The sequence below is a fragment of the Girardinichthys multiradiatus genome, chromosome 24, assembly GCF_021462225.1.
Source record: "Girardinichthys multiradiatus isolate DD_20200921_A chromosome 24, DD_fGirMul_XY1, whole genome shotgun sequence".
NCBI classification, from domain to species: Eukaryota; Metazoa; Chordata; class Actinopteri; order Cyprinodontiformes; family Goodeidae; genus Girardinichthys; species Girardinichthys multiradiatus.
The window spans coordinates 3,754,531-3,774,088 of record NC_061816.1 but is presented as its reverse complement, the minus strand read 5'-3'; the positions used below and the strand labels follow the sequence as shown (position 1 = coordinate 3,774,088).

At 40.2% G+C, this 19,558-nt stretch overlaps 2 protein-coding genes across 7 annotated transcripts in view; both read right to left on the bottom strand.

Annotated features, from left to right (window-relative positions):
- Positions 1-1,180: 1,180 nt before the first annotated feature.
- On the bottom strand, positions 1,181-2,154 carry LOC124861485 (gastrula zinc finger protein XlCGF8.2DB-like). The gene has a single exon (XM_047355281.1). The coding sequence runs from the start codon at positions 2,074-2,076 to the stop codon at positions 1,330-1,332; it is 747 nt and encodes a 248-aa protein (XP_047211237.1). The 5' UTR covers positions 2,077-2,154; the 3' UTR covers positions 1,181-1,329.
- Positions 2,155-17,334: 15,180 nt separating this feature from the next.
- LOC124861406 (NACHT, LRR and PYD domains-containing protein 4-like) overlaps positions 17,335-19,558 on the bottom strand; it is a 328,592-nt gene continuing 326,368 nt past the window's right edge. For all 6 annotated transcript variants that reach the window (XM_047355143.1, XM_047355138.1, XM_047355142.1 and 3 more), the window contains 2 exons: positions 18,731-18,774; positions 17,335-18,582 (listed from right to left, as the gene is read on the bottom strand). In XM_047355143.1, coding sequence (XP_047211099.1) covers positions 18,062-18,582; positions 18,731-18,774 — 565 coding nt within the window. In that variant the 3' untranslated portion in view covers positions 17,335-18,061. The remainder of the gene's footprint in view (positions 18,583-18,730; positions 18,775-19,558) is intronic.

Here is a 19,558-nt window from a genome sequence, read left to right as displayed (position 1 = left end):
TGCGTCTCCGGTCTTCTGATTCATCTGTAGCTTCTTTCTTCGTCCGATCTTGTTTGCTGGTCTTCTGCGAGGAAACAACCCCGTTTCTTTCTTTGGCACAGTTTTTATAGTGCAGATAGCCTCACTGCTCATCCCCTGTTGCCGGGCAAGCTATCCCATCATTGAGTTGCATGGTCGCCGTGACTTTTTGGTGCTGTCTCTTGGCCTCCGTAGACAGAGTCATAAACAGCCCCCAGCTGGCTCCCTGTGTTATGACTTTTGCCTGTTTTTTGACCTTCATGACTCCCACTCCCATCCTGGTCCGATGACTTTTGCCTGTTTTTCGAACTTCAGACTGATGAAAACAGCATAAACCTGGCTTCTCGTTTCTCGCTCCCATGCTTGTTATGACTTGAGCTTGCTCGTTGACCTTCCATCCATGCCCAGTTCCCGTGAGCTGGCTCTGCCCCTCCCATCCTAATGTTATGTCTCTGCCGCCTCTGGCTCCCAAGCCATGGTGCCCTCCTTATCTGCTCAGCCTCAAGCTTTCTAACACAGTATTTCTCTGCTTCTTGCTCTCATACCAGTTACAGCTAAAAAAAAAAAACCCATCACTTCACTTTTATGTATACATCACAATTGATTAACATTACCCCTCTTCATTACATTTAATAATTGTAGAAAAATAGAAAATCATCATACATGTTGTTTTGATTATACTTGTAGTTTTCTACTTCTAAAAAAGATAAGACAGTCACAGTTAATGTGTGACTTTAAAACTGTATTACAATCTTAACTGAGAAAAAGCGTGTTCATGCTCAAAAACCCTCCAACGTGGCAGAATTACAACAATTCTGCAAAGATTAGTGGACCAAAATTCCTCCATAGGGCTGTAAAAGACTCATTGCATGTTATAGCAAACGCTTTATTGCAGTTGTTGCTGTTGAGGGTTAGCCCAACCAGTTATTAGGTTTAAGTGGCAAACACTTTTTCACCACCACTATCTGGTGAATATCCACTCCTAGGCAAACTAAATAAGCGAGCTGCTGCTGCTTTTCAGCACAAGCAACTGGGACTTACACGAATCTGCCACTATTGGCTAGCTAAACTGATAACAGACGTGGAAAAACATTGCTTCCTGGGACCTACACAATATGGTGTAAAGAGGGTCTTAAATTATGCTTAACAATAATAACCAGCAAAGGGTTTATCTTTTATTTCATCAAAAAAGTGTCTCTCCAGTTTGGATTCTTGTGTGTATGTTTAAAGATGACTTGAAGGCAAAGAAGTTGCCACAAGTATCTGAACCAAATGTTTTTTCTCTCCTGTGTGGATTTGTCATGTGTTTGTTTAAATATGATTTTGAAGCAGAACTTTTTCCACATGTGTCACAAGCAAAGGTTTGTCTCCTGTGTGGATTCGCATGTGTCTATCTAAATTTGACTTCCAGGAAAATCTCTTTCCACATGCATCACAGGCAAAGGGTTTGTCTTCTGTGTGGATTCTCATGTGTTTGTCTAAATATGACTTCAAAGCAAATATTTTTCCACATGCATCACAACTAAAAGGTTTGTCTCCTGTGTGAGTTCTCATGTGTTTGTCTAAATATGACTTCCAGGCAAATCTTTTTCCACATGCATCACAACTAAAAGGTTTGTCTCCTGTGTGAATTCTCATGTGTTTGTTTAAATATGACTTCCGCACAAAGTCTTTTCCGCATGCCTCACAACCAAAGGGTTTGTCTCCAGTGTGGATTCTCATGTGTGTGTTTAATTGTGACTTGAAGACATATCTTTTTCCACATGCATCACAACCAAAAGGTTTATCTCCTGTGTGAATTTGCATGTGTGTGTTTAATTGTGACTTGTAGCAAAACCTTTTTCCACATACATCACAACCAAAGGTTTTGTCTCCTTTGTGAATTCTCATGTGGCTTTTTAAAACTGACTTGTAGCAAAATCTTTTTCCACATACATCACATCTAAAGGGTTTGTCTCCTTTGTGAATTCTCATGTGGCTTTTTAAAACTGACTTGTAGCAAAATCTTTTTCCACATACATCACAACCAAAGGGTTTGTCTCCTGTGTGAATTATCATGTGTTTATCTAAAGTTGACTTCTGCACAAATCTTTTTCCACATGCATCACAACCAAAGGGTATGTCTCCTTTGTGAATTCTCATGTGGTTTTTAAAACTGACTTGTAGCACAATCTTTTCCCACATATATCACAACTAAAAGGTTTATCTCCTGTGTGAATTCTCATGTGTGTGTTTAATTTTGATTTGACTGCAAATCGTTTTCCACATGCATCACAGCCAAAAGGTTCATCTCCTGTGTGGATTCTCAAGTGTATGTTTAAATTTGACTTGTAGACAAATCTTTTTCCACATGCATCACAACTAAAGGGTTTCTCCCCCATATGGATTTTTGTGTGTTGCTTTAAATTATATTTCCTGGTAAAACCTTGACCACACTCACCACAATTAAACGTTTTACTACCTTTCTGGACATTTGTCAGTGAATCTATAATTTTCTTTTCTCTGAAACAAGTCTCATTATCGGAACAATCTGAAGACATTAATCTTGGATGACATGTCATGTGACTCTGAAGAGAGCGTCTGTTAGCAAATTTTCCTCCACACTCAGAGCAGCTCAAAGATTTGTTGACAGTGTTTCTGCCTGATCCTGGAGTCCTGCTCTCCTTCCAGTCCTCCTCACTGTCTTCAGTTTCAGAGACTGACAAATGTTTAAGCTCAGATTCATGATGCTTCACATCCTCTTCATCATCTTCACCGTCATTAGTCAGTGAATAGTTGGAAGAGCCTCCATGAGTATTTAGATCTGGGTTTATGATGGTTTCTGCTGTTCCACAGTCCTCTACTTTAATTTCTGCTTTTATCTGGTCAGTTGAGCTGCTGCTTGGAAGATCTCTGTCTTCTGTCTGGTGTTGATGAAGCTGAGAGAACAGAGGTTTCTCTTCATCCTCTTCACTCTTCATATGAACAACAGTTACTGGAAACCTGGTATCATCAGTCTCCTTCTTCACATTCAGTTGCTCTCCATCCTGGCTGGCCCAGATTCTTTCACTTTCCTCCTTTATGTGGAGGAGCTCCAGCTCCTGCTGGTCCATATCAGGACTCTGTTCTTCAGGAGCCTCTTCTTTAACATCTGCAGACATCATTGAAAGACATTACATGCATTATGAACAACTTTACCTTGACAATGTTACAAAGATAATAGATTAGAACAATCTGATATACACTCACCGGCCACTTTATTAGGTACACCTGTCCAACTGCTCGTTAACACAAATTTCCAATCAGCCAATCACATGGCAGCAACTCAATGCATTTAGGCATGTAGACATGGTCAAGACAATCTGTTGCAGTTCAAACCGAGCATCAGAATGGGAAAGAAATGTGATTTAAGTGACTTTGAACGTGGCATGGTTTTTGGTGCCAGATGGGCTGGTCTGAGTATTTCAGAAACTGCTGATCTACTGGGATTTTCATGCACAACCATCTCTAGGGTTTACAGAGAATGGTCCGAAAAAGAGAAAATATCCAGTGAGAGGCAGTTCTATGGGCGCAAATGCCTCGTTGATGCCAGAGGTCAGAGGAGAATGGCCAGACTGGCTCGAGCTAATAGAAAGGCAACAGTAACTCAAATGACCACTCGTTACAGCCAAGGCATGCAGAAGAGCATCTTTGAACGCACAACACGTCGAACCTTGAGGCAAATAGGCTACAGCAGCAAAAGACCACACCAGGTGCCACTCCTGGCAGCTAAGAACAGGAAACTGAGGCTATCATTCGCACAGGCTCACCAAAATTGGACAATAGAAGATTGGAAAAATGTTGCCTGGTCTGGTGAGTCTTGATTTCTGCTGCGACATTCGGATGGTAGGGTCAGAATTTGGCTTCAATAACCTGAACGCCTGGATCCATCCTGCCTTGTATCAACGGTTCAGGCTGGTGGTGGTGGTGTGGGGGATATTTTCTTGGCACATTTGGGGCCCCTTAGTACCAATTGAGCATCGTCTCAATGCCACAGCCAACCTGAGTATTGTTGCTGACCATGTCCATCCCTTTATGACCACAGTGTACCCATCTTCTGATGGTTACTTCCAGCAGGATAACGCGCCATGTCATGAAGTACGAATCATCTCAGACTGGTTTCTTGAACATGACAATGAGTTCACTGTACTCAAATGGCCTCCACAGTCACCAGATCTCAATCCAATAGAGCACCTTTGGGATGTGATGGAATGGGAGATAACAACTGAAAATATGTCTTATATTCTAGGTTTTTCAAAGTAGCCATCTTTTGCTTTGATTACTGCTCCGCACACTCTTGGCATTCTGTTGATGAGCTTCAAGAGGTAGTCACCTGAAATGGTTTTCACTTCACAGGTGTGCCCTGTCAGGTTTAATAAGTGGGATTCCAAGCCTTATAAATGGGTTTGGAATCATCAGTTGTGTTGTGCAGGAGGTGGATAAAGTACACAGCTGATAGTCCTACTGAATAAACTGTTAGAATTTGAGTTATGGCAAGAAAAAAGCAGCTAAGTAAAGAAAAACGAGTGGCCATCATTACTTTAAGAAATGAAGGTTAGTCAGTCCTAACAATAGGGAAAACTTTGAAAGTGTCCAAGTGCAGTCGCAAAAACCATTAAGCGCTACAAAGAAACTGGCTCACATGAGGACTGCCCCAGGAAAGGAAGACCAAGAGTCACCTCTGCTGCGGACGATAAGTTCATCCGAGTCACCATCCTCAGAAATCGCAGGTTAACAGCAGCTCAGATTAGAGAACAGGTCAATGCCACACAGAGTTCTAGCAGCAGATACATCTCTAGAACAACTGTTAAGAGGAGACTGTGTGAATCAGGCCTTCATGGTAAAATAGCTACTAGGAAACCACTGCTGAGGACAGGCAACAAGCAGAAGAGACTTGTTTGGGCTAAAGAATACAAAGAATGGACATTAGACCAGTGGAAATCTGTGCTTTGGTCTGATGAGTCCAAGTTTGAAATCTTTGGTTCCAACCACCGTGTCTTTGTGCGGCGCAGAAGAGGTGAACGGATGGACTCTACATGCCTGGTTCCCACCGTGAAGCATGGAGGAGGAGGTGTGATGGTGTGGGGGTTCTTTGCTGGTGACACTTTTGGGGATTTATTCAAAATTGAAGGCATACTGAACCAGCAAATAACAACTGGACTATAACAGCAGAGGACGGATGGATGTTTATGTAAATGTTACCGATCATTTATTGTCACCGAGGTGGACTGCTAGGCCATATCACCCAGCCCCATGTTGTATGATGTAAAAGGGTCTTAAATTATGCTTAAATTTTTTCCACAATCATAACCAGTAGGGGCTTTTCTTTACTGTAAATTCTAGTGTGTTTGTTTAGATTTGAATTAGGTTTTTACCACATTTATCACATCCAAAACGTTTCTCTTCAGTTCAGATCCTTGTGTGTTTGTTTAAAGATGACTTGAAGGAAAACTATTTTACCACAAGCATCTCAATGAAAGGGTTTTTCTCTCCTGTGTGGATTTGTCATGTGTTTGTATGAATATGATCTTAAAGCAAAACGTTTTCCACACACAAGCAAATTATTCTGTGTGGATTCTCATGTGTATTTTTAATTGTGACTTCCAGGCAAATCTTTTTCCACATTCGTCACAGCTAAAGGGGTTGTCTCCTGTGTGGACTCTCATGTGTGTCTAACTTCAACTTACAGCGGCCTGTCTTGTGTACCTTTAAAGGCTTTTGTGAGCTTCTGAAGGCAGGCTCAGAAGCTTCACTTTAGGAAGTTAAAACACTCCTTTTGTTTTATTTTTGTCGAAAACCTGAAACTGAGGAAGCTTAGATAGTTTTTATTCAAAAACCAACTACACCTAGCTTAATGTAGTAATGTTATGGTGTAGTTTGTCTGTCTTGTTGATTGAGGTGGGTGCAGATGAGAGTTAAAACCTGGTAGATAAGCAGATAAGCTGACCGACGATCAGGCCCCCAAGCACTAACTGCTATTTAAAAAAATATATATATAAACATATAATTAGCAATAAACATCTTCCTCAAAGATTAAAACTGAAACAACACCGTAATACACCATGGATGGACGCATCTGATTTCTACCGTCAGCGATCGTCGGCTCACTTCACCGCAGTTAGATGATCCTCTGTCGTTTCAAACTCTAATATTTCTGAGCTGGGCTCCAGAAGCTCCTGCTGATGTTTCACTATCCTAACAACGAGTTCTAATTCAGAGGAATAATCCACCAGCAGACTGAAAACGGCTCCTAAACTTTAACTACCATCCACACAGTTGGCATGAAGAAGGAAACATCCAAACCTAATCTGGGCTGGAAAACATCATCCATCATCTGGTGTCTCTTCTTCTGCTGCGTCCTGCCGCTGTTTGAGCTCCTGCTTCCCTCCAGTTTCTTTGACCAGATGTTCCTCAAGCTGCTGGACTTCTTTCCAGAGTTCATCAACTCTTACAGCTTTATCAACACTCCCGCTTCTGGGCTGCTGACGAACAGGGAACAAAGGATGAAGAACCCGGAAGAGATCCACGTGTTTGGGAAGAGGGGGCAGGGCCAGCGGAACCGGAAATCATGACTAAATGTATTATTGTTTTCCACACCTCAAGGAGAATAAAGTAGTGTCTGTACTTCCACTTAGAAAACGCAATCTTCCCTCCAGACCCGCCATTGTTGCAGCTTACATCTGCTAGTTTACCTGAGCAGGGCTGCTGGGGGCGTTTCTGTGTAAACTGAACTCTGCCTCTGATTGGCTTACTTTGAAATCCTTTTCTACCTTCTTCTTCTTTTATATTGGCGGTTGGCAAACAACTGAAGGAGGCATTACCGCCCCCAGCTGGTAAGGAGTGTGGACCTTTGAGTCTGTAGGAGAGCAGAATAGTTTAATTTAGTCTCTCCAGGTTCTGCGTAGATATCTTTATAATCTGTTTGGGTCGTATTTTTCTGGCAGTTTCAACTCAGGAAACTTCTCATTTCTTCGTCCTTTTTATGAAGCAAATCTGGTTTTGATCATAAAAGACAACCAGATGTACCAGACTGTTAGCTGCCAGACAGGAGACACACACACAAACAAATCCTTACTCTTGATAGGAGCTGCAGTTAATGGAAACCTGGTATCAGTCTCCTCCTTCACAGTGAGCTGCTCTCCTTCCTGACTGGTCCAGAGTACCTCCTGTTCCTCCTTTATCTGGAGGGGCTCTGGCTCCTGCTGATCCACATCAGGACTCTGTTCTTCAGGAGCCTCTTCTTTAACATCTGCTGGCAGCACTGAAACACATTACATGCATTATGAACAACTTTATGTTTCTAAGCTGGTAAAGATTCACATTAGAGAAAAACATCTGATCAGCAGTTTAGAGAAAACTGAACCTCAAGAACTGACAGTTTAGGTCATGTGCAGAATCTCATATTTAACCCCTGAATTAAATCACTATTATATAAAACATAATTGCCTGAGTTTTGCTGTGAAGCAGATGGTTTGTGAAGTAGAGATTGTTCATATGAATATAGCACAGAGACCAGAAATAAACACATTTCATCATTTAGTGCAGTGATAAGAAAAAGGAGACATAATTTATCATAAACCAACAACTACTTGTTCCTTAAACAATCCTTCAATGTGTGAAATATGCATCAGGCGGCATTAGTGGACAGTTTCTGAGGGAAATCCATCAGAACCCATGAGATCTATTCAATTTTATGATTAGTTGTAGCTTTAATTATTAAGTATCACTTTTATATCAGTGAGCGTTATTATTCAATGATGGGAACTCGTGTTACTCCATGCTTGTGGCTTTATGTTCAGAATATTTGACGTGCAAACGATAGTTTAATATGCACTGAAGGAGCTCTCTCTACATCAGCAACAAGAAGATTACAGAACAGTTTCTGGTTATTTTATTGAACTTCATATTCAGTGAGATGTTTTGTCCTAAACTAGAGGTCTGTCACATTTACAATAAAAAGAGCAATTTTTGCCCTCAGTCCAGCTACATAAAACTAATTTAAAGACACAAACATTACATGACCTTTTGAAAAAGACAACTTATAATTTCTGAAAAATATCTACTATGTTAAAATGTGTTTTTATTTTTAAAGAACCTATTTTATTTTTAGGTTCTAAAATAATGAGAAACAAGAGGATGGACACATTTTCCTCTATTGGATGTTGATATTTGTGGAAAATGATGTAAAAACATCACATAGTTTCTAACCTGATGACAAGAAAAATAGATGTTGGGAAAAGTTTGTGGAAATCTAATTAACTGCTAAAACCTGCATTTATTATTTTATCTTTATTTTTAAAAACACACACACATCAGATCCATTGACTTATATCGGCTCACTTCACCGCAGTTAGATGATCCTCTGTCGTTTCAAACTCTAATATTTCTGAGCTGGGCTCCAGAAGCTCCTGCTGATGTTTCACTATCCTAACAACGAGTTCTAATTCAGAGGAATAATCCACCAGCAGACTGAAAACGGCTCCTAAACTTTAACTACCATCCACACAGTTGGCATGAAGAAGGAAACATCCAAACCTAATCTGGGCTGGAAAACATCATCCATCATCTGGTGTCTCTTCCTCTGCTGCGTCCTGCCGCTGTTTGAGCTCCTGCTTCCCTCCAGTTTCTTTGACCAGATGTTCCTCAAGCTGCTGGACTTCTTTCCAGAGTTCATCAACTGCTGCTGCTGCAGCTCTCTTACAGCTTTATCAACACTCCCGCTTCTGGGCTGCTGACGAACAGGGAACAAAGGATGAAGAACCCGGAAGAGATCCACGTGTTTGGGAAGAGGGGGCGGGGCCAGCGGAACCGGAAATCATGACTAAATGTATTATTGTTTTCCACACCTCAAGGAGAATAAAGTAGTGTCTGTACTTCCACTTAGAAAACGCAATCTTCCCTCCAGACCCGCCATTGTTGCAGCTTATATCTGCTAGTTTACCTGAGCAGGGCTGCTGGGGGCGTTTCTGTGTAAACTGAACTCTGCCTCTGATTGGCTTACTTTGAAATCCTCCTCTACCTTCTTCTTCTTTTATATTGGCGGTTGGCAAACAACTGAAGGAGGCATTACCGCCACCAACTGGTAAGGAGTGTGGACCACATGACATCTATACATACTTATACATACCCCTACATACACTAAATCCTACAACTTACACTGTTTTAAAAAATAAAATATTAGCTGCTTCTATAATAGCATTACATATAGAAAGATTATATTAATCAATACTACCATTTATATCCACGTTTTGTAGTTTTATTTCACTATTATTCCTAAAGGTTTCCCAATCTGCAGATCTAAAGCACCATTTCTTCATCCCATTTATACAATATTTCTCTATATGTAGTTTTACTTCAGTAATAATAGGGAAGTGATCACTTCCTATAGTTGTTTTATTGATTACTTTCCATTAACACCTGCTAGAGAATCTGAAACTAATGTTAAATCAATTTCTGACACTGTATTTTCTCTCAAATTAATTCTTGTTCCACTCCCATCGTTCAAAACTATCAAATATTTCACATCCATTATTTCTTCAACTATACCTCCATTTTGATCATTATGATCACTCCATAGTGAGCTATGTCCATTAAAATTTCCACAAATCACGTTATCCTCTAAATACTTCCCAAGTTCCTCCATTAGATCTAAAGAAAGTCTTTTACATGGATTATAAAAATTTATTATTTTAACTTTCCCAATTTTTGTCCAAATTTCAACAATAATAAATTTTAACTCTTTTCTTTTATCTCAAACTCTAAATTGAATCCCCTTTTTAATGAATATTATACATCCTCCTCCTGATCCTCCCTCTCTATCTCTTCTAATGCTTTCATATCCTTTGATAACAAAATCAAGATTTGGTTTTAGCCAAGTTTCCTGAATGCATATAATATCTAATTCTTCTTTAAAATCTTTAATAAATCCTTTAAACTGTTGCCCATTTGAAATTAGACTTCTATCATTCCATTGTAAGACGATCAATTTGTTCTTTCTTCCAGTCCTCCCACCCTCCCTTCTTCCCCTAATCTCTTATTTATGTGCTCCCATGATATATCCTTAATACTGAAAAACCTCTCTGCTCCTTTCACGATTATTTTGATTTTCTCTGTCTTGTGCTTAACTTGATCTGTACAATTAATTACATCAGCAATAAACAGCATCATCTTTTCAAATGTCAGTACTGTGTCTGATCTAATCTGCCTTTGCTCTGGTGTTGGACTCAGCTGAACCTTTCCTGGCATATCTTTTGGTTTCTTCACTCTTTTTGCAGCTTCTGCATAACTTCGATTATTAATGACTTCGACATGTTCAATTTCCACTACTTTTCTCCTTACTTCACATCCTCCATGAGTCACCCTGTGTTGCCCTCCACAGTTCCAACAAGTATCCTTTCCATTTTTACATTCATCATACCCATGCTCCCCTCCACACTTTGGACATCTTTGTTTCCCCTTACATGCTGCTGCGATATGTCCATATCTCTGGCATTTATAACATCTTAGAGAAGGAGGAATGTATGGCCTAACAGGAAAACACATACACCCTACTTTTATTCTTTCAGGAAGAGTAGCTGTTTGAAACTCCAACATCACCTAAAGACTTTCTACTATTTTTCCTTCAACTGTTCTCATCAGTCTTTTTCTTTTGTTTATTTCACTTCCATAGAATCATATTGAACTAATTCAACTTTAACTGTCCTTTTATTTGGTTTTGTCTCTAAACTTTAAACCAACTCTTTATTTTCCTCTCCAGGCTGCAGAGTCTGCTGATATAAACATGCATCATTTATTCATGTTTTTCCTGATAAACTGTGTAAAATAATGTGCACTACATGTGGCATCCCTGCTACTTCACACTTTGAGCTTGTTAAATGTTTGAAGCTAAATATTTCTAGGATAAAAGGCATCATCTGGCAGATTAGCTCAGATTGCTTCAAAACTCTTCCATGATGAAGAGCATTAGTGAAAACGAAGACTGGTCATAGTTGGAAAGTGTTTTAGCTGTGATCAAATAGCTCCGTCTGTTAGAGGATCTCCTGTAGTCTGCAGGGTCGGTTCCGAGTTTATGACAAAAATTTAAATCTTAATTTTTGTTTAATGCAGTTGATAATATATGTAAAACTCTACTGCAGGTTTTTATTATTTTTGTAAATCGTTTTTTTTTCACCATGCTTAAAGCCCTGATCTCAGCATTTGTTTATCATAAAATATATATATTTTTAACAATGTTAACAGTTTTCACAGGTCTTGATTCTCAAAGCTGACAAAGATTTATCTTTCTTGGATGATTGTTACTGAGGTAAATTTAAAAGTTGTTTTTTTTTTTTGCTTCATTTTTATCTAAAGAAATATAAATTATTACCATTTCTATATACCTGTCCTAATGCATGTGTGGTCTCTGTGAATAATTAATCTCCATCTCTAATAACATAATGTGTAAAATATGTAGATGACTGCAGGGTTTTATTCAGTCTGAACAGAAACATCCGGTTAATACAGAGATGTTTTTAACACAGCAGCTGATGGTTAAAACTATCTTCATTATAACCACAATATCACACAGCAAAATCAGAAGTGTTGTTGTTGTCTGTTAAAAATACGGAGTTAATTCAACACTTGTTTAGTCTAGCTCAACGATATGAGTGTTAGTTTCTCCAAACAGTTGCTGTTATTCCGGGGAGTTAAATTGAAGCAACTCAATCAGGTGTTGAATTTAAAATCAACGCCTGACAGAGTCGCTCCCAGAAGTCCAACGTATCTGTGACGTATCTGTGACGTGTTTGTTGAAGAGCGGGACCGCAGTCTCATGAAGTCTGGAGCTGACATTGTGACAAGGTCGTTTTTTTTTCACTCGATCTCATGCGAGGAAAGCAAAGCAAAAATGTTTGTGTCTCTACACATCCATGGTGAACATCCTGTAAATAATGGCACATTGTGGCTTCCTTTTCTTTCTTCTTCATGAGTTCATCATGTTGGTGAAGGTGAGATTTGGAGAAATGCAGAAGTATGTCAAAGTGGCTGAGACTGAAGATGGTTATGACTTCAACACATTTCATCAGAAAGGTTGGCATCAGTTTTCATGTCGTCCACAATGTTTGTGTGAATGGACTACTTGCTATAATACCTGTTGAATTGATCTGATAAATGTCTGATGCAGTTGTGTTTATGGTAGCTAATTATAATAGCCTGTGAAAAACATTACAGAAGTACGATTACAAGTTGACTTCAAATGTTGAAACATTTCTGGTAATATTTTTATTGTAAGTTTTTCCATTGCTCTTAATATAATGTTTTTATTAGTCATTGAGAAGCTAGATCTTCCACTTGAGACTGAGCTCCACTTGACAGATGAATCAGGGACAGAAGTCGATGCAGATGTTTGAGGATTTTTTGCAAGCAGGGAGCCTTACTGTTCGGGTGACAACTGAAAGGTCAACAGGTCAGGTACAGCCTTGTTGGGGAAAGACTAGATTAGAAATAAGTATTTGGAACTAATTCTTTTTTTTCCACTTTGTGTATAAATGTTTTCAACTGTTTCCAGTTGTGCTTCAACATGATTTATCATCTGCTTTGTTGGAGTCAACCATGTCAGACAACTCATCTGTGGCCGTTTCTGGAGACTCCTTGCTAGCGTCCTCTGATTCATCTGATGCCGCAGTGATTGTTCACACAAACGGAGGGACGAGAACACATGCTGAACGGGAAGTGGCAAAAGAGGTGTGCAGCTTTTCTAACAAATGATGTAAAACATCATGCACAAAGATATTTAGCTGTTAAACCGTGGCTGTTTTGTTGAATTTGATCAAGATTGATGAAAATTCAGACTTTGTGACGCTTCATCTTGTAGATGTTGAGAAATGTTCTCCAGGCTAAACCAGGTGGACAGGTTATTTTGGATGAATATGATAAAATGAGAACAAGAAGACGTTTGGTCAACCTTCTTGTGGCCAACATGGTTGAAATGAATGGGTAAGATGTCAATATTCATACTTTTAAAATGTTTTAAAAGAGCACATTCATTTTAGGACGTTGCAGATCAGTAAATCAATTTCTTTAATATATCCTATGATGGAAATAAACATCAAATGGCTAAAACATGACATGAAAACTAACAATTTCAGAGAGACTAAAACTCATTGAAGCAAATAACAGTAGAATTAGTCTCTTTTAAATGCTGATAGAATAGTTGTAGTAATGTGATGTTTATCTTTCAGGATGATCCCACCAGTCTCCATGACAACTAAATATGCTTTGGGCATCATCTCTCTATTTCCCAGCCTCAGAGATCCAGACTCAGACAATGGATATGTACATTTTTACATGAAAATCTTTGATGTCAGTTTCTGCAGTAGGAATACGTTTTGAACTTGCTCTACAGTGTCATATTTTTACTATTACAGGAACACTTCTATGAGCAACAGAGTGGATCTGGCTACTTGGCCTGGAGAATAAAAACTGTTCAGTGCAACTCTGCAGCTCAGACCCGGAGATCCTCCACCAGCACCGCCCATCAAGATAGTCCAAAGAGAAAGAGAGATGAAGCAGCTGCTTGGTGAGGAGTGTTGTGAAGCGATATCCTTTTTGAAACATTCATCAGATGAATCGGCAGTCAAAGAGAAGATGAGGGCCACGTTTCAGTATCGTCAAACACTGGTTCAAGATCAGCAGTGCTCTTCAACAGTCTTGGATGTCTTCCCACGATTCCTTAACCTCACTGGCTTGGAAAGACAACTTATTATGAAGTGAATTGTCACTGAAAGTACACACTTTTAACTTGAAATAGTATAAAAATGTGTATTCTCCTGTAGATGGACCAAGACTTCACCATGATGTTTGGAGAGGAGGTGTCGGGCAGATTTTTGGCTAAATGATCGACTTTTTTCCAACCTAGGATCCTGACAGAGTGCAGAAAACTGACTTCTAATGAGCACATTGAAGAGCTCCTGTCTGGGCAGCACGACACAGGTGAGTCTGGTTCATTTGGCTTACTGTTCTCTTGAAAATATAAGTTATGTATTATCTGAACGTGTCTATTTGTCCTGTTTTCCCCCAGGCTGGGCCAGTGACCTGTCAACCTTTCTACTGTTGCTTCACTTGCTTCCACCAACCTCCAAAGGCCACAAGAAGAGGTCAAACATCAGCTCACGTCAAGCTGTGGACCATGTTGTGAGATATCTCCAGGTATGCAAATTGTACTGTACTTATGCGGTTATTGTGATGATCCTACTTCTTGTGTCGAAGCACTTTCTTATTGGCTTTGTTAGCTATTTGAATGTAGCCGTGCTATATTTCATGATTTTTCTCATTTCTCTTCTTAACATTTTGTCAAAGATGGGAACCAGTGTTGAAACCTTCCTCGCTGGTGTGGAACCAGGACAGCCCTTCCTCCTGTGTGTTGCTGAAAACAAGAGCCGCATCCAAAGATACGACATCAGCATTGATCACAAGGCACAGACCTCCTTGGCAACTTTCGATGAGCTCTTCAAGGCCCACTTCATCTTCAGTATCAACTACCATGAATCCCTCTACAACTTCTATACGTTCATCCAAACCACTGTTTTTAACATTGATGTGTGCCAAGGAAAGTCCCAGAGTCAGGGAGCTAAGAGCAAGATTTTTGCACGACGCTTGAGTTGGTAAATATCCTTGGATGCAAATATGTTTCTTTGTTATGTCTGTAAAGCAAACCACAAAAGTTCTGCATTGCTTTGTCAGCATTTAAGATTCCACCATGGTCTATATCCCGGAAAGACATTGTGTTTAAAATGTGGACAGTTGGGATGTTGTTTATCGTTTTGTACATATTCAGGTTTTAAAAAGCATCTTGTTCGTTTCCATAGAGATGCTGCTTTGACTGATGCTGCTGACAATGTGGAGACTCAGAATGAAGTTGGTGAGCCCTCAACTTCACAGGCAGTCAGAACAAACTCCTTTGTAAATACTCAGCCCTCTACTGACAACAATCATATGTTCAACATGTGAGCCTCTGTTGTTGCACAGTTGCAAGCATCTGGTGTTGCTGAGAGCACAGTCCAAGCAATGGTTGCTTCCATGGAGGAACTTGTTCATGACATTCATAGGGAAGTAAGAGAGGCAATTCTTGGCTGTACTTCAGAAATTCAAGGCACAGATTTGGAAAAGAAAATGGAAAAAAGGTTTTGATCCTTTTTCAACCTTGAACACTAGAGTCAAAAGACAGAAGTTCTTTGGGAAAAAGTGTAAAATTGTTGAACCTGTTGAGTTTGTTCTTGGGGTGCGGTTTGATGTTGGCAGAGATCAAACAACAGGACTTTCCAGTCAGGTCCCTGGAACAGATAAATGTGTGTTTACACCCATACTAGGAACTCTTAAGTCTATGTTCAGGAATGCTGAATTATGGGAAAGTTTTTTCAAAGGCAATCTTCATGAAGAAGGCATTTATAAAGACATATGTGATGGTTCATACTTCAAAGGTAACATTTTGTTTTCCCAGAAAAAACATGCTCTACAGATTCAACTCTATTTTGATGAGTTTGAGACGGCAAACCCTTTAGGCTCAAAGAAACCAATTCACAAACTTGGTTGCATTTACTTTATTTTGAGGAACCTTCCCCCAAAATACAATTATGTGATGATGAATATACATGTTGTGGCTCTTTTTCACTCACAAGACCTGAAAACGTATGACTTTGATGACATCCTAAAGCCTCTTGTTGATGATCTTAAAGTTGTTGAAACTCAAGGAATTGAGGAGCCTTTCTCAGACTCACCATTGCTTGGTTCTGTTCTACAAGTAACAGGTGACAACCTGGGTTTACATGGACTCTTTGGTTTTGTTGAGTCCTTCAGTGCTACATATTTCTGTAGATTTAGTTTGACAAGTAAGGATGAGTCACAGTCCGTCTTTACTGAAGATGACCCTGGGATGATTTTCCATCCAAAAGAAATCCATGCAGAACATTGTGCAGCTCTACAGGAAAACTCAACATCTGATCTGAGTTTCAGCAGCAACTTACAAAACATCTCAGCATCAGCATTTGGAGAACAACATGCTAAATTCAGCTAAACTGCTGAAAGAAGTTCAACCAACCTTCAGAAACTCAACATCACAACTGAACACAAGTCTCTGTAGACAGTCAAACATCTTCAAGCAGTTCAAACCAGTTAGCATGTTCTCCTCCACATGCTAACACCAACATGTTGTGAAAGTTCTTCAGCAAACAGATCAAACTCCAAAGCTGAGCTAGAAGAACCTTGGATCTAAATGACCTCAGTTAGTGTTTCAATGCAACAAACTTTCATTTGAATCCAACATTTAAACCAATCTCATTGAGCTCATCCAGAAGTTGGAGAACCAAAGCAGCAGTTTCAGGTCTCCTCACATCTAAACCTTCTCCTCTTCACTCACCATCTGAACTCCACATTCACAGTCACATTAATACAGTTACAGATTTAAAGTCACTGATTGATATCAAAGTGCAGTTACCCAAATGTTGGCCCCATGTGCTTCCTCCATCCAAATCAGCTCAGGTGAAAGGTCAGACTGTCAAACAGGAAGTGAAGGTTTCCACTTCCTTTTATAGGGCGGGGCCAGGCAGCCTCCACTAACAGGGTGGGGTGATGTACTTTGAAATCACTCCAGATGACAATCATCGTCTCTTCTGTGATCCACTAACAGGATGGTATTCTCTCTAGTTTCTTCAGGATGGTCCAAGCATCAGTTGGAGATAGATCTGGACTGCAGGCGTTTCTCAACAATAAACCAGAACAGGAACCCAAAGAGACCCAGAAAATGGTTCCTCTGTCTTCCTGTCCATCAGATATGTGTCTCCTTCTGATACCTTTAAAAGTCAGATGTTAATCTGCTGACAGAAGAACCTGGAGGAACAAAGTTATCTTCATGTTTTGAGCTTTTCTTCCATTTATTTATTCCAACAATTCCTGCTGGAAGACAGCCTCCCCTACCCACTGCAGTGGGACTGGTTTCTGCTGATCCAGGTTCTGATGTAGGCAGGACTTGAATTAATAGAACCTGAACAACAAACTTGACATCATTTTATAAAGTTGGTCCAGTTGACCCAATCAGAACCTAGACTTTGGTGAGGTAGATCCAACCCTGACTCTGTGATGGACTGGTGACCTGTCCAGTGTGTCCTCAGCCTGTAGTCCATTAATGACTGCTGGGACAGACACCCCCTCCTCCTCTCTTGGGACTAAAGGTCAAATGAGTATTTGCAGGAGACTGAGACTGGCTGAGTCCATCACTGTTTTAACCTTTTAGACATATTTGATGTTCTGTAAAATAACAGTCAGAAAACTGGTAGCAAATACTGTTTTATTCTCCAATATTTACATTTCCATCATCTGCAGTTCAGCCACAGATAGTCTGGAATTATTCTTCTTTTGGGAACAGTCTCATCAGAAGTCATATTGTGAACTGATCTGGCTCATTAAAACATAGCAGATACTAACAGTGAGGAACTGAACAACCACCTGGGCAGTTAAAACAGCAGCTCCACTCACGTCATCATTTTTCATCACAAATCAGTTCCAGAAACCCTGAGCTTCACAGCCCACAGATCCTGTTTATCTGGGACTAAAGTACAAAACTGTTCAGATCAGATGAAGAAAAACTACATTAGTGACACAAACAAGAAACATGACAGAAAAGATTGGAGATAGAAATGTTAAAACTTCTTCTGATGGTGATATTAAGAGCCAGGATCAAACATTTACTGGAAGAGACGTAAAGAACCAACTCCAGCAGCAGTCTTGGTATAGCACTGGAAGCACATTGGAGGAAAAACCCTATATGAAGATTTGACTCGAAACAGAACCAAACCTTTGGATCCTGGAATAATCCCAGCTTCCATCTTTAAAGGACTGGAAGAGGACGAAGTTTACAAGGAATCTTTTCCAAGAGTTTCAGAAAGAAACCGACTGAATGTGAAAATGTTTCTGAGTGAAAGAGACAGACATGTAGAGACTGAACTATCTGTTCAACAGTGAGAATGTTTCTCTGACAGGAGGAGACTCTTTAGACTCAACACAGAAACACTGAGGAATCAGGCCTGATCCTGAATCCAGGATAAAGAGGTTCAGTGAATGTGGTGTTGAAGGTGTGGAGGTGGATCAGTGAGTCAGAGGAGACTCTGTAGAAGGACAGAATGCCAGCAGGACAGTCCACATACACTGCTACTCTGTTAGAGATGGAGGAGGAGATCAATGTAACTTTGTCATTGTGCCAGACAGAGTAACCACCATCAGAGCATCTCAGACTCCAGGACTGATCATTCCATCCAAACAAACAGTCATTACTGTATCCTTTCCTCCTGATTCTTCTGTAACTCACTGAAATATAAACTATTCCTCTCCACTCGACCTCCCAGTAACAGCGACCAGTCAGACCATCACTACACAGCAGCTGAGGAAACCAGTAATCAAATCTGTCTGGATGATCAGGATATGACTGAAGCTCCTCCACACGTGTCACCTTCCTGTTGTCTTCAGACAGTTGGAGGTTTCTGTTCACTGTGTTTGTGTCGATTGTGAGCTGACAGGAATCTGATGGAGAGAACAAACACAATCCAGCTGCAGTTATTGATCATTTATTGACACTTTGATGATGACTCCTGAATGAGTGATGGACAGTTTGAAGATGGTTGAATGTGAGCTGCTTTGTTGTCATGAATCAAATGAAAAACACACTTACACTTCCTCAGAGCTGGTTTCAACCATCGGACTCCATCAGGCTCCCTGAAAGGAGGAGGAGGGTCAGACATTCAGTCTCTTTCAGCAGCAAACATGGACATTGTAATAGATCAGATCAGATTCCACTCTGACATGCTGCTGGAAGAACTGGATCTGGGTCATTTGGACTCTGTGACCTGCTGCATATGTTGTCTGTTCCATTGTGGGAGGAACCAGACTGATAGAGCAGAATCAATCAAGACAACATGACGCCTGTACTGTCTGTCAGTTGCTAACAATGAACTATGCTTTATAAAGCTGCTCATGACTGAGGAACCTTGGCTCATGTCTGGGTCAGCCAAGCTGCAGTCAGCCGGGCCTCTGGACCCAATTCTCTTCATTTCCTACTTTTTACATTAAAGAGTCCAAATCAACCAAGCTGGCTTTTCCTGTCTCATTACTGAAGGTTCTGCCACAGCAGACATTACATGGCTCGGTTCTTCTTCACTCAGAAGACAACTGTCCTACATTTGGACTCATCCATTTGAATGGAGCGTCTCTAAAGTTCTGTCCTGTAGTTATCATGTTTCAGCCCAGTTTGAACTCATTCTTTTCATTTCATCTTTTTGAATCAGGCAGGAGGACACCATCCAGTCTGGTTCTTCATCTCCAGTTTGAAGAACACTCACATCATCAAGGTTTATTTAGTCCAACATCCACACTGAGACTGAAGCTGATTGATGATATGAGAGACAATCAAGCAGGTTCTTCAGCATCTATCAGCTCTGCTTCCTGGACAAGATGAGCTGCAGCAGCTTCATCTGCTCAAAGATCTTCATCAAAGAGTCCT

Coding starts and splice junctions, on each gene's coding strand:
- LOC124861485 (XM_047355281.1), bottom strand. CDS start 2,076: ATGATAATTCACACAGGAGACAAACCCTTTGGTTGTGATGTATGTGGA.